This window comes from Poecile atricapillus, chromosome 4 (assembly GCF_030490865.1).
Source record: "Poecile atricapillus isolate bPoeAtr1 chromosome 4, bPoeAtr1.hap1, whole genome shotgun sequence".
Classification (NCBI taxonomy): domain Eukaryota; kingdom Metazoa; phylum Chordata; class Aves; order Passeriformes; family Paridae; genus Poecile; species Poecile atricapillus.
The window spans coordinates 38,281,142-38,297,283 of NC_081252.1; the positions used below are offsets into that span (position 1 = coordinate 38,281,142).

At 34.8% G+C, this 16,142-nt stretch overlaps 1 protein-coding gene across 2 annotated transcripts in view; it reads right to left on the bottom strand.

Annotated features, from left to right (window-relative positions):
• Nucleotides 1–16,142, bottom strand: part of SPOCK3 (SPARC (osteonectin), cwcv and kazal like domains proteoglycan 3) — a 163,724-nt gene that overhangs the window by 54,123 nt on the left and 93,459 nt on the right. For both annotated transcript variants that reach the window (XM_058837985.1, XM_058837984.1), the window contains exon 5: nucleotides 10,722–10,848. In XM_058837985.1, the coding sequence (XP_058693968.1) occupies nucleotides 10,722–10,848 (127 nt within the window). The remainder of the gene's footprint in view (nucleotides 1–10,721; nucleotides 10,849–16,142) is intronic.

Sequence of the window (16,142 nt, forward strand, 5' to 3'; positions counted from 1 at the left end):
AGGTATAATAATAAGAGACCACATTTTCAACTAATTCAAGCTTAAGAAAGGTAAAACTAATGTATAAATCTATCCGTGAAGCATCACTCAGATCTACAGATGCCTTTTTGTCTAATCAGTAACCTGCTAAGCATGTGTATTACTCACCTAAAAAATAGGAGTTTGGATAAAAAGCTTTTCAGCAAACAAGTACTACTATTTAAAATGAAAACAACTGTGGAATATATTAACCATAAAGACACGCAACTAGCATTTTAATCAGAAAAAACGGAAATGTGTCTATTGAACCAAGACCCTGAGCAAAGAAAATTTTTTGTGGTTGAAAGACAACTGATGATACATTGTTTATGAAGCTATGAATTAGAGAATGCTATTTTCATGACAAAAAGAAAACCTGTATGCAGAGGTTTCTTCCCACCCACCTTAATAGCTCTTGTCTGTTTTCTTCAGCACACTGCAGTGCAATAGTATAAAATTAAAAGCTTGAAATCATTGAAATCAGGTCAACTAGATATTCAGTCTTTTTCAGACACCCTAGAACACATATTAAGTCACAGAAACATGCCAATAGATGCCTACTGGGATTATTCAAATTAGGCACCTACTTATCTTTGCTTTGCTACTTAGAGGCTCTTTGAGACACATGATGCTTAGGAGCTTCTGCAAATCCTTCGAAGAACTTATCTGCTTTTAAAATCAGCTGAGTTTTTAGACACCAACTTGGTTTGCAAAATATATACCTCACTATCTTATTTTATACATATTGCAAACAGGCTAACTAATATTTTATACCATCAAGAAAGAACACAAACCTTAATTGATGGTAAATCCCTACTTGAAATACACTATTCCTAGTAAATTAAGAATAATTAATAATAATGCTTTTAGTATTTGTGTAAAAAAATTTACTCTCACATCCAAATTAATATTCCAATATTCCTTTAATGCAATAAATTGTGTAAAAAGATATTTCAAATAAAAAAAAAATTACCGTGTTTTTAAAAACTAATTCACTAAAGGGGTAAAAAATATATAACCATGTTATATTGTGCTCTTGACTTCTTCCAAAAATATAAACATTGATACAATCTGAAAATTTACTAAAAGCTTCTTGTAAGCACACTTAACACAAAAAAAAACCCCAAAACTCTTTCTGAAATATACAAGCCTATACTTAAATCCATAAATTTTGGCTTTTATTCAGAGCTCTTGCCTGTATAGTCCAAACCTCAGCACTTCATCAGGCTCCTTGTTTCAAACTTCTCCATCATATTTATCCCACCTGAGTCAGAGATGCACAGAATGTGACTCAACACTGTGTGTGAGATCCGTGGCGTACCCCATTGCTGGCATTCAGTCTTTTGCAATTTGCAGAAATTTTCTTGAGAGATGGAAAAATAAATATTGCTCAGATAAAACTAACTTTACATTTTCATGTTCCCTCTACAAACTTTAAAATAAACACTCAAAGAAATTTTTTACAGGTGAACAAAAACATTTCATTCTCCTACACAACCATCTTAAAAAATAGCCGACTGTTGGTTCAAAAATCAGCTAGTAAAGCTCTTCACTTATTTTCATCTGACATGCAAATTTCTGAATAATGGCAAAAATAAAATAGAAGTAATGGAAAAGCTGTAAAATCTTGTAACAAGACACAAATGGCTTCTAGAAGTGTGGAATTTTTTGTTAAAACAATTAGCTTATTCCTTATTAGCATGCATTATCACTGTATTTTTAATGTCATATGACTTCCTAAGCCATGCTGGCTGATTGCATTGCTAATTAAACAAGTTCAATTTTTCCAATTATATCCAAGTTGAAATATTTATAAAGTTGTATCTATGCTAAAATAGTATCTAAAGGGCATGCTCATTACTTTCAATTATAGGAAAAATAATAAAAATACTAAAAGTAACATGCACAGACCTAGACAGTCCATACTGGGTTATCCCATCAAAGTTTCAAAGACATTTAAACTATTATTTGTAAACTGTGGTGACAAAGGGAGGGGGGAAAAAAAGGGGGAAAAATAGAAAAAGGAAAAAAAAAAGGAAAAAAAAAAGGAAAAAAAAGGAAAAAAGTGAGAAAGGAAATAAAAAAAGGAAAAATAAATTTTATATAGTTAGTTACAAGTAGGTGAAACACCTAGGCACACTGTTTTTTTCTTATCAGCCTGTACACAGCTCTGTCCTTTTCTGCTCACCTAAAAATGTATGCTAATATTCATTTAAGCTCCAAGTGATAGAGTTAATTTATTAAACAGTCCAAAATGCAAGGCTCCATGTGCTATCAGTGACAAAAATATTTATGAAATTCCACATTCATACCAGTTTTCACTCTGTCAGGAAAGAAACATGGTGTTGTACAAGTGGTAATTAACATTCCAAAGCATGACTGTTTTTCATTGGATCACATATCTCTCCTTGAGCCTAAAGAGATGCATCTTGTGTAGAGGCACACAGAACTGCACCCAAATCTTTCCCCTTTGTGCTGTTAGTACTTGATTTCCAAAACATGCAAGAATTTTCCTTGTTCTGTGATAAACACATGTGGATTAAAACTAGGGCAATACAAAGCCAAATTTTTCATTCTATGTTTTGAATGAAAAGCCACAGTGACAAATTTTGCTACATCAATGCTTATTTTTCTTTTCTAGTAATTCCATGGTGGCTGAAAATGTTACTTTTTCTTTTTCTGTTGTTGTTTTGATACAGAGGACCTACCTCTGATAGTCATATGTCTGAATTTGTTTTCAGTGAAATATCCACATAGCAATCGGCTCACATTTACAATATTTCATTGTGAAGCTTGCCAGAATTACAAATTTTAAAAAAACCAAATACAAAATGTGAGACATGGAAGATGATTCTTTAACATTAGACATTCTTTCTCATTGGAATCTGGAAAAAAAAAAAAGACTGAAGCCTCTCTTTTCTCCAGGCCAACATAACTAGTTTATAGCAAGCACTACAGCACTGCTGGTCTAAATCTCTGTTACAGTGTCTGAAACCTAAGTTTCATAGTATTTCAGCTTCTTTCTAAGTGCAAATGTGACCTGCATGAACATCATGTAAGAATAGCTTTTTTGAAGCTAAACGCTTTTTTCTGTTTGACTACTAAATTTAATTAAACGTTTTAAAATTTTTAAGTTGAATTAATTATCTTCTTCCTAGTAATTTTCACCTTATTTGCAATTCTGTTGCTAATTGCTAAAGAATACTTTCACTGGGCCAAGATCTGAGCCAGTTATCATTTGCCATTTGCTTGTTTGCCTCACAACTTCTTTTACCCCACTCCTATCATAGACTGTTACTATAAACTCTCAAAATCTGTTCCTTAGGTTAACGTTACTTCGCTTCACGTCATCTTTAACCATTCTCTCTCCCTATTAAGAGCTTATTTTCCATTTTTTTAGAAATAAATGCCTCAACAGTAGCCTCCCAAGACCATAAAGATCCTCTAAACCTATTTTACTATCTCTTGAATTATTACCATCCTCGTCTTCTACTCCACCAAATCCATATGCTTTAAAGAGCTTCCACTTGGTAAATCTGAGGTAACTTTGTCACTTGATCTCCTTCTTGCAACTGACACAGCTCATCTCTAACTTCTACACTGTTTTCTCAGTGCCTTAATGTTTCAAGCAACTATAAAACATAAGAACCTTATTAATTGTCTCAACACCCCAGACCCTTCTCTCTGTTGGTTTCTTTACAGAACTGGTTTCTGCTGCACAAGGCTAGCTATGCAAGTTCCTGTGTTCGGCTCCTATGCATTTCTGCCTTCATATGATGTGGAAACATTTTTCTGGAAAATAACTGCTGTGCCAAAATGATTTGGGATTATTTTAGTTGTAATTCTAGTTACAACATTTTTAATACTATTTTCAAAAGATTAACTTCTGATGGTTAAGCCTCTCAGAGAAAGACTGTTCTCCACAGAAGTATGCCTCTAATGCAATCTAAAGTTTAAGAAATCTGAATCTTCAACTAAAATCTCCACTTTCAGAAGTGTGATTTCTCTTATATTGCTGGCTGTCTCATTTGACAGTTAACACACAAATTTATATTCCGAATTTTGTATCCGTATCCTACTGGTGTGACATGAGTTCTTTAATAAACACTGATACTTCTTTCACCTAACTCTTTGTCCTACTCTTTTACTGATTTTTCCTTACAGCCTAGATGATTTCTATTCTAGGAAAAACATAAAGCCATTTAAAAAAACACACACACAAAATCACAGTATGACTCTGTTTGAGGGTTGGAAGGGACCTTACAGATCATCTAGCTCAGACTCTCCTGCCATGGGCAAATAAATCTACTTTTCTCAAAGTCACTTCCAAGCTGGCCTTGAACACTTCCAGGGATGGGGCATCCACTTCATCTCTGGACAACCTGTGCTAGTGACCCATCACCTACATAGTAAATAATTTCTTCCTAATACAGAACTTAAATCTTCTCATGGTCTGTTTATAACCATTCTCCCTTACCCTATCACTACATGCACTTGCAGACAATCTCTCTCCAGCTGTCTTGTAGGTCCCCTTTCTCAGCTCTTCTATCACTTGGAGAATGAATTTCTCATGAATACATTCCAGGAACCCCCTGGAATGCTCATGCCCTGCTGTGTTGTCCCTCCAACAGGGCAGCTGAAGTTCCCATGAGGACCAGGGCTTGTGAAAGTGAGGCTGCTCCTATCTGTCTACAGAAACCCTCATTCCCTGTTTTTCCTGGTGGGGTGGACTGTAGCAGTCCCCCAGTTTAATGTCACCTGTCCCTGTCTACCGTTAATTCTGACCCTTAAACTTGTGGTCAGCATCTCATCCATTCCAAGGCGGACCTGCATTTAAAGAAATTACACTGATGAAACCTTTGGAAAATAATTTCCAGTCCATAAGGTCACATTTTTTTTATTTTTACTGAAGTATTAAAGTTTAGGTATGTCTTAATGCAAATTCAATATATAATTTTATATTAAATGAACATGATATTCTGGAAATGAAAAAGGGAATCAAATTCAATTCTTGCTTTTATAAATAGCACATGTATAAATGTATAAATCATCCTAATCTAAGAAATACTGAATTGATCAGAATTTCAAAATATTAAAGCTTTGTAAAGCATTTCGTTATGTAAGCTATTGTTTTCTTTCTCTACAGCCTTAGAAGCTATTTATTCTGAATGCAGTAAATAAAGAGGAGATCAGTTATGTATAATATTATATATTTTGGAATTTTTACTACATCAGCCTAACTGAAAATCTGGATTAAATAATTAGTCGTCACCCTTATGATATTTCTCTGCCTTTTTTTTTTCTTGAATACCACATCCTATCAATATAAAGGTTCCAGATAAAATTTCTGGCCTTTCTGGCAAAGCCCATCCATGTTTTATTTTCCAGCTATGACCAATCTCATTTCCTTCTTTTTTTATTGTTTGCCATTTTAAGCATTTAAACAATGAACAAGCAGTTTCTACTATTTCTGTAAAGACTCAAAGTATAATCCAGGATCAGTCAAGTATGATACATTTTACTTTTATCATTGTCTATTCATCAGTCTCATCCAAGGAAAGATTGTTTGTGGAGTTTCTTAAGGGGACAGAATAGGGCAGAATGAGGACTAGCCATGATTACTTGACTTTTTTGTGGGTTTGTTTATTTTCTCCCCTATTTACCAACAACTTTTTTTTTTATTTGCCAGTGTACCTCAGCCATAAATTCATTATAACAGTACAACCCAGACTTGGTCTGTAGGTGGTTTTAAATTATTCCACTTATAAAGGGGTGATTTTGGCAGGGTGTTGCTTGGGCTAGAGACACATCTTAATTTTGAGATGCCCCTTTTGACAAAATCCACTTTTATTAGAAAAACAGATCCTTGCTGGTTGAGCACCTGGAAGAAGCTGCTTCTACCAGCTGCAAAAGTAGAAGATCTGTATGCTGTCAAACAATTTATTTCAGAGAGATTACATTATTTTATTACTAAAGGTGGCAGGCAATGATTTAACCTTATTATTTTTGGCTAGATTTCAACTGACAGTTAAGTCTACAGCAGATTGCTTAGTAACAAGGCAGATAAAAATGGAAAGGCATAGTGGATTAGCCCAATTTAAGAAGTAAGACTGGCATATATTGAATCAGGCTCGTGAAAAATGCTTTCATTTACTATTACAAAATACCTATTTTGTAATAGGAATTCTGTTTCTAGCAATCTCTCTTGAAGTAGAAAAGAACTTTCAACAGCTCAGGCATGTGACCTGAAAGCTCACATTACACTAATTGATTTAAATCGATTTAACTTATATAAAATCAAATCCTTAAAATAACATCAAAGATTAAAAATGCCAATACGCATTTTTTATGTTTCCTCCCAACAAGGTGTCTTATACCAAACACACTGCTAAGAGATATAGATTATTAAGTTAAAATTTTAAAAATATCTGAAATGAATAAAGATAGCAATGATTTTAAAAAGAAGAATGTTAAATACTTGATGTCCTGAGAATAAAAATTTATTTCAGATTCAGGAAATATGATAAACAAAGTATTAAACTCACTCCTTCATGCAGTGCAATTTTACCCCAAACTCTTTCAAACCTCCTCACAGAAAGGAATAGTAATTTGTGAGACTGATAAATGTATTTGAATATTAAAAAGATCTAAATCCACATACTTGTATATCTGTGGAGTCTTTCAAGGTTTTTATCGTCTTTTCTGACTACTTTTGTATACAGTTTGCATCTTAGTCTGAGAAGCTAGTTTAGACCCATTACTTTTGAAAAACAATTTTTATTGCTATTTACACATACAGGGTTTTCATCAATAATGTGAAGCATTCATAGGGAGGAGAAAATACATTTCAAAAAAATTCACTATCAATATGAAGACATCTTGAGCAAATTGTTGCTAGCAATAGAACTGCCTAAGTGATTCTGGCATAAAACCATGGGGCAATGGGCATAATTTAAAGACTAAGTTATTTCTGCTGTGTTTTCAAAATACTGCAAGCACTGCTCATTGATCTTATTTAAGGTTAGATTTTGCTGAAGTCGGATTAATCGTCAGCTAAGTTCAACTTAAGACAAAAGACTTCAGCCTATTGTACCAAATACCAGAGCTGAAATCAAAATATGCAAAATCCTCTCAAAAGAAGATTCATCCGCATGACTGGTTTTTTTTTCCTCTTGGCCATTTTTCTGACAGTCCAGTTACAATACAGTGCAACATGGGAAAATTCTTCCAAGAGAAGAATCTAATCCTGAGCATCACCATCTCACCCCAGTTACACCAGCTTTACAGCATGTGCTGGACAGCAGTGAGTTGCCTCCCTGGGTGAAAGAGCAGCAGCAGCTGGATTGCTGCCTCAAAACAACCCACCCAAGCTGCACTTCATGTCCTTTTATTTCCCCATTAATCCCAGGAAAGATGAAGCTACAAACATGCTGTGTTTTTCATGGAGAATGTCAAGTATATAGAGGTACCAAAGCCTTGTGAGACAGCACTGCTTGACAATTCCTAGTGTAAAAACGCATACTGCACTTTCAAGTGCCAAAGTTTAGAGAAATGCAGAAGGTAAAAACAGACCAAATGTAGAACACATGCAGTATTATTTAAAGACAATTAAGTAAAAATTGTGCCACCACTGGGCCAAGGAAATGGCAGGATGTCTTTATTCTGAATTTCTTCTCTCACAATTATTCACATTCACTTTGATTACTCAGCATTTCAGCATATTTTTGTTTCAACATTTTTGTAATGCTAGTAACAAATATTTTACACCTGCTACTTTTCTTTCACACTGACTTAATGAGATTAATTTTGAGCTGAAAAACAGTAAACATAACCTGGACTGCAAAAATGAGTGGGAAACAAAATACCCTTACCTGACTCTGGAAAAGCTCCTTTTAGGAGACAACTTTAATTTCTAGATAGTCCACCTATTATTTCATCTTTTTTTTCCTTGTTTGCTTTCCAAAGCAAAACATATGTATGAAATAGCTACAGTTACATAACTTAAGCATTTAATAGGCTTGTCCTGAAAAAGCAAAGATATGCTCCCAAAAGAGCATCCATCTGACAAATGTCAAAAGCCTGGCTGTGTTCTACAGTACTATTTAATGACTTACTTCCAGGAAATGTATTATACAATTTTCCAGAGTCATTGATGAATGCTTTCTAAATACAAGAAAAGTGTTGTATAAACTCCTATTGGAGCTTGATGACACAATGAAACAAACTTTGCTTGGAGTACAGGAACACAAGTATTTGCCTTTAGTCAATTTTTAAAAACCTTGCTCTTGAAATAACCTGGCAAGGACCTCTGTTTTGATGCAACTGGTAGCACAGAGTATGAAATCCTCACATCACTAAAAAGAAATAAAAGTAACTATTTATAGGCTAATATAGATATTCTGTGGCAATAAACGTTTTTAGCACTTTTCTTCCATAAACTGAGATCTGAAATTTACCATTACAAGGCAGTGGAAGACAAAAGTTCACCCTGCAGAATATCTCTGAGGGTATGTTACCTCTGCATTGTTTGCATGCAAGGGATACTGAGGTTGGATAACATTCACTGCTGCACCGGCTGCAGCACTGAATGCACTGGAACGGGAACACAGTGTGTTTATTTAATCCACTCATTTCTCATCACTCCCTCTGAACAGCTACACCTTTAACACATGAACTGATTTAAAAATATCTGCATCTTATCAATATTTATAGATTTTTGTACACCTACTCCAGACCAGACCATGAGAGGACAGAAAGGTCACTTCTACCTATGGAGCTATTCAGACCTTAGCATTTCTATATGGTAAAATAGGAAATAACCAATGAGGTTAAAGTGGGGTTATTTTTGTATTACTTAGGAAGAACACAGGGAGAGATTGCAATAAATGAAGTATACAGTATTTAAAAAATAAAAATGTTGCTCATCCAGTATTAACTATATAAACTTATCTACCTCATCTATTTAAATTTCCAAATTGTAGACACTACCATCTGTATTATATCTGTGTGCCACCTGGACTTGAGACTTAAAGACTGCCTGAACTTTTGAATGGCAAGGCAAAGTAAGTACTAAATGACAGCATCACCTAATGTCTAGTAAGATGCCAACACACTTTTAGCTCATTAAAAAAACACAGGCAAGAGATAGCAGTTAATGAAAATCAGAATACTTTTCAAATTCCTAAATCAAAGTCATAGTGTCAATGAAAGGGAGTATTTTTTTAGCTACACCAAAGAGTCCAGAATTTATTTGTAGGGCCTCGGATAACCTGGTATAAACATTAGAAATTTTTAAATTTCTTTCTTTAAAGGACAACTAAGATTCTAGAACAAATCCCTATAATTAAATATTCAAGTTAGTAAGAAAAACATTTTCTAATATAAGATTTAGGATAAAAGCCTAAGTATTGTCAGGGTTTAGGAAGCACTAGTTAAATCTGATGTTTTTATTTTATCAAGAATAAAATACCCTTGGAGAAGATACTTAGTATTCAGTCTAACACCCAGTCCCTCCTGGAAACTAATTCTTTTTTGTAAACCTCACATGTGACTACAGATGTGTAAACTTCAGATGTTATTAATTTGTGATTACATAAAGAAACAAACAAAAAAAATGGAAACTTTAAAACTTTAGATACAAGCAAATATCCTTAAAGTATTTTGTTTAAAGCACAATATGAAATTTTTTCTTCATAAGTAACAAACACAGAGGTTTTTCATCTCCATCAATTTAATCTATTACTATACTTCTCTTGATGCACTGGATATTATCTACTAATGAAACAATTTGTTAGTGTAAGGACACAGTGTCAGTAAGACAGAATACAGCAGCTCCTTTCACACCACTGAATTACATGCTGTTTCTGAGAAAAATGGGTTTACCATGAGCCCACACTTTTTTCTACTAAAGAAGACTCATTTGTTAATATTGGCTGAGCATTCTTCTGCTCAAAGTTTTAATGAAGGATGCTAAACAAATTCATTTGTTTTCAACATTATGAAGTCCCTCCATCTCACAATTTAATCTCTGCACTGTGCTAATGCAGTCCCAGAATTTTTGGACTTCAGCAGGAGCAGCACAAAATATTTCATCCAAACAAGACTGGGTAAACTGATAGTAACATTTTGAAATTATTATTTTATCTCCAAAATTTTATGAGAGAAAAAGCATGAGAGTTAAGGACTAGAAAAGGAAGATTTGATTATGCTCTTAAAACTCATAATACACTGTTGCAAGGAAAGATATGCAACACTCATTTACATTATTACTTTTTTTTCTGGGTATGTTACACCTATGTCTAAGTGCCTGCAATTCGAAGCACACCTTCAATGCTCAACTGGAAAATCTGACTTAACATGCCTATTGTACCCCCAGCTGGAGACACCCAACACTTTTTTGCTTACTCAAAACCCTGCCCTGGTTTCTTGTCACACTGCAGAGCACTCAGTGTGCTCCATTATACTGTGGAGCAGTCTTACACTGCTGCCCCAGGTATTACTGCTTTATGCTATTTAGGGTTTGCTACCATTTTACTTTTACATCATACAAAATACTGGAATTGTTGTAGGTTGCATTCTGTAGTACACATTTTAGCCAACACAAATAAATATTGGTTTGTGTTACAATACATTATTTTATTTTCCAAGAGCTGGAATTGACTGGAACAATGAAAGATTAATTTAGTTCTTTATTCAATTCTTACCTGAGAAGAATATGTGTGACCATCTGATCCACAAACAGGATTGGTATAAACTACTGGACACTGCTTGCAGTTTGATGAAATGGGACCACCCCTCCACTGTTTATGGCCTAAACCAGCCTCTTTCATACTGTAAGTAAACAAAAAGTATGTAATTCTGATAAACAGTAGTAAAAATAGAACATATTCAGGGTATTTTAATGAGCCTTTACAAACAGTAAGCCACACAATTTGAACCATAAAATTTTCTTCTACAGAAAGGGCTGCCAATGCCTTTGGCATAAACTTCTCCAACTTTGTACTTTACTTACTGTAGTGATATTTGATGCCTGCATATTATATTATTTTCTAAGACACATGAGTAGAAAAGGATGATTAAGATAATGCTTTGGGGACTATTACACTTATTGACCAGTGAAAGATGTTGGAATTACTTGGCAGTTACTCTTTTTGTTATTAAACAGTATGAATAGAACTGTTGTATCAATAGTTCAACTGGTATTTTATGAGGCAACATTCAGGTTTCAGAGATCATAAATACTTCTATAGAAACAGGGAAGTCTACTGCTCCTACTGTTTGCCCCACTCTGGACACTGTCTTTCACTGTTCACAATTTGCAAAATTCAGTCAACACTCAATATAAAGTTCAAAGGGAAAAAAACAAGTTAATCCACTGGAGCACAGAATCAATCTACACAAGCATATATGTATACCCTCTTATGAACAGAGCTAGATAGATTATTTCAACTTAGGAAAAGGCTATGCTGGGTCAGGTTAAAAGTCTAAGATAAGTTACTGGTGCTTCTTCACAACACTTTTATAGTTTTCAGTTTGTGGTATATGGCCATCTTCAGTCAGACATGCTTTTTCTCTGTAGCTTTCAATTAATTCTTATTCAATTAACTTTTTTCAATTTTTTTTTTTTCAACCATGAAAGCATTTAGCAGCCACTGTATCCTGAAACAGCTCCTTTATGACCTTACTCTTAGAATACAGCAATGGCTTATCAGGACACACACAAATGTTCAAACTTATAAAATCTCAAGTCAAATATTCTTTAATAGAGCAGAACTCCCTCAGAAGTCCTTCAACTCTTTCACCTATAAAGAACTATTTTGCTAATAATGAATCACTGTTTGAGAAGAACTTGTCTGGACTAATAAAAAGAAACATGGGAAAATAAACTCCTTATCCTCTGGTTTTGTTTTACAATGAGCAGAGTAAAAGGCTAAAAGCACACACTTAACAGTAAACTGGTGATGACAAAAAAAATCCCATTTCCAAGCCATGCTAATGTTTATAAGTTGTGAATAATTTTAGCTGTGGTCTTTCAGATGGGAAAATAAAATAAAAAAAGCACAGGAATCATAGAAGTTTAAATTCAGGTTATGCTGTGTAATGAAATTTTGAACTGATTTGAAGAGATTTTACAGTGTAAACAGGAATCTGAAATGCTGTACACAGAAGCTGTCAGTTACTACTGAAAAAGCCAGAAACAGCTTTAGTTATATGCAGCCTAATGAGAAATAAATTATCAATACAAGATTTTATGTCCACAAAGGAAACAATTCAAACATACCACCTTAATTAAAAAGCAAAAATCTTTTCTGATGAGTTGCATAATTTGAAGACAAAGTAAGTATAATTTCATTTCTATTATAGTAAAAAAAAGCTGAACTTATCTTTGCTTATGTACAATATGTAGCAATAATTGGACTACTGTTGCTCCTTTCACTTGACTGAGAGTTTTCGAATCATTCACATGAGTTCCAGCATCATTAGGTTACATAGTTGGCTGCATCTTTCTCTAACTTCTTGTTACTTTTACAGCTCACAATTATTCAGAAGTGCCCCGGTAGCCTGAACATCCCAACATCAACCTGATACAATTTCTGTTTATCAGAGATACAGAAACTTTAAAATGCCGTACTAATCCATTGCAAAAGTTCCAGACATCAACAGAGAGGAGCTCATGGGAGTCAGCAAAAGTCAGACTGGAAACAGAATTTGTGAGACACACAGGGGGACTTGGTGTAGATGCCTAAAATATATCAAAGAAAGGACTAGTGGTGTTTAGTGTTTTAGCACATATATACCCTTGTGCATGCCCTTGATGAAAACAAGACAGAGAATGAAAAAAATCCCTCCTTTTAGATGAAGAGAAGTAAAATCACCTGAAGGAAAACAGGTTTCTCAGAAAGGATTGCAAGGACGATGGAAACTAGAACAAGCTCAGAATGTAGAAAATGCAGTTCTGTGATGAGTGGAGAGGCATGAAGAAAACAGAAAGTATTTTATATATTCAGATAAAATAGCTTCCTCAACTAACCTCTGCTTTGTTAGGCTTTTAAATGCAAACTGTCCCAGGGCACTCATTTAAGCTGACAAGTGTCAAATTTCCTCTTTTACACAGAACTCCTCTGAGACTTTCAGCAAATCACTGTTACAAAAATTGGCTTCTATATAACCAATAATACTTTTATAAAAAAGAGATAGGTCTGTATTTTTCTAAAATTGTAATGAAAGGCAGAATGATAAAGAAATTATAAAAAAATGATACTTTGAAGGTATCAGTCCAGAGACCCAGCCATGGGAATAGTTTGTATGGATATTCAGAAGCTTTTGTACAATGATGCTGAAAGTAGACTGTATTAGCAAAGCTGCTGAACAAGTATTTTTGATTGACTTGCAAATATGAAAAGTCAATTAAAAATATTTTTAATGCCAGTTATGGTAGATATGTGCATTTCATAAAATACCTGAATAATGCATTTTACTTGTGTATTCAAACTTTTCCTTTCACCATTATTAACTGCATCAGATTTATTTCTGTTGGCTGTTTCTTTGTAACCAGGCGTTGGAATTATGTTTTTTACAGCTAGGCAATGATCACAATAGGAAAAACTATTAACATGGAAATAAATGAGAAACTACTGTGATGGTAAAAATTATCTTGAGATATGATCATTGCTGTATGTCAACAATATTCTGAAATAGGCACAAAACTGTAACATATATAATTAGTTATTACTTATGTGAGCTATACAGATAAAGCAATATATGTTTACATTTTCAAATGTTAAGACATTTAAAAACAAAAACAAATGAGGGAGTTATTTCACTTTAATAAATCACTTGTTTCTTCCTGATATTTATTATAATTCAATATGCAAGAAGACCCAGATCACTGAAACTTGCAGCTAATAAAACGTTGTCATTTAATTTTGCAATTCTACTGCAATCACTATAAATGTTCATGCATTAGTTACTATGATGTCACATTAAATACATGATGTCATGAGAAAGTCAACCTCTTCCACCAAAAATTTTCTGAAAAGGATTTGGTACCTGTCTTGTAATAAAATAGTTATTACTGAATGCAAGTTCCGCCTTATCTGATATTGTTGATACCTAAAGGGTAAAATTAAATATATGGGCTTAATTTACCAGCAATGCGTCTGATTGCATTAATTTGCATACACCAAACTGTGCATGCCTGCCTAGAAACATAATTAGCCAATCTGCCCAATTACTCTAGCCTATGTACCTGTTTGCATACATAAACTTACCTTCCTGTATACACAGTGATTGTGCCTGCAAATACTTTGAGAATACTTAATGTAACCCATTTAAAATTTAGCTTTGAGAAACTCTTTGGCAACATGACTTATTTAATGACATCTATAAATGCATGAGTGCCCAATTAAATTGAAAAATGGTATTTTATAGCTAGATTTGATAATCTTCAAACACATTTTTTTCAAATAAAAACTGGTTGAAAAAAGTCTGAGTTTCTAAAACCTAATATTTGAACAAACTCTTCTAACTCTTCTCTGATAACTACATTTGCATCTTTAGGAGATTTTAGAGTGATTCCAATTTAGAGAGTCTGCCTGATTATGTTTTGCCATGGCCTTTGGGGGACACAATCAGGCTGTGTCAGATTAACATAATCCGAAAAAACACTTGTATCATAAAATCTAAATTGCTTTCTTTAGAGTTGCCTGAATTTCCTTCAAAGTTGTCTTTTCATGTAGAAGCTTCTTGGAAGAAAACTATAGTTGTCAATATATTACTAAGATGTTTCTTTCATATGCCAAAAACCTCTCAATTCATTACTGCCAGTCTTTTTGAGTATATTACTTCTACTTGTTTCTTTACTTTGCACTATTTCTAACAAATAGAAGAAAAATCCATCTGAATAAAGTAATAAAAACTAAATTAAACTGAGATAAATGGAACAAAAATTACTAAGATTAATGTGGCAATTAAAATAAAATATATTTTAGCAACTTATAAATTAACATTGTTGGTAAGACATTTCTATTTATTGATAGCCAATCTTAGTGTAGACTGAATGAGCTAGTAAGTATACCATTTTAATTAGACAAAAAACCAAAAACAGCACCCCAACACAGAAATCAAAGGATCATAGAACGTTTTAGGTTTGAAGGAACCTTAAATATAATTTCATTGCAATCCCCCTGCCATGGGCAGGGACACCTTACCCTACACCAGTTTGCTCAGGGCTCCATGCAGCCTGGCCTTGAACATTGCCAGGGATGGGGCATCCACAACTGTTCTGGGCAACCTGTTCCAGTGCCTCATTACTCTCACAGTGAAGAATTCTTCACTAGTATCTAATCTAAACCTACTATTTTTGAGTCCCATCCTTAAATGCCCTTGTAAAAAGTCCCTCTCCAGATGTCCTGCAGGCCCCCTTTAGGGGTAGGACAAGGTCTCCCCAGAGCCTTCTCTTCTCCAGGCTGAACGAACAGCCCCCCATCTCTCTCAGCCTATCTCTGTTGGAGACGTGCTCCAGCCCTCTGAGTATCTTTGCAGCCCTCCTCCGAATCTGCTCCATCCCATCCACAACCTTCATATGTTGGAGGCCCCACAGCTGGATGCAGCACTCCATGTGGGGTCCAACAAGAATGGAGTGGAGGGGGAGAATCACCTCCCTCAACTACTGGCCACGCTGCTTTGGATGCAGCCCAGGATAAGCTGGATTTCTGGGCTGAGAGTGCACATTGCAAGCTCATGCCCAGCATCCCCAAGCCCTTCTGGGCAGGGCTGCTCTCAATCTGTCCATCCTCCAGCCTATGTTGATACCAGGGTTTGTCCCAACCCAGGTGCAGCACCTCGCACTTGGCCTTGGGAATCTCATGAGTTTCCCATGGGCTCATTTCTGGAGCTTGTCCAAGACCCTCTGGGTGGCATCCTGTCCTTCAGGAGTGTCAACAGCACCACACAGCTTGGCGACATCTGCAAATTTACTGAGACCCATTCAGGGGGAACCTCCTGTCCAACATTATTTATGGATATGCCTAATACAGATCTGACATAGTTCCATGCGTTTCCTATATATCTAACTAGAAATGGACACACACATGTAGCTGAAGCACATTTTGCTTAGCAAATCC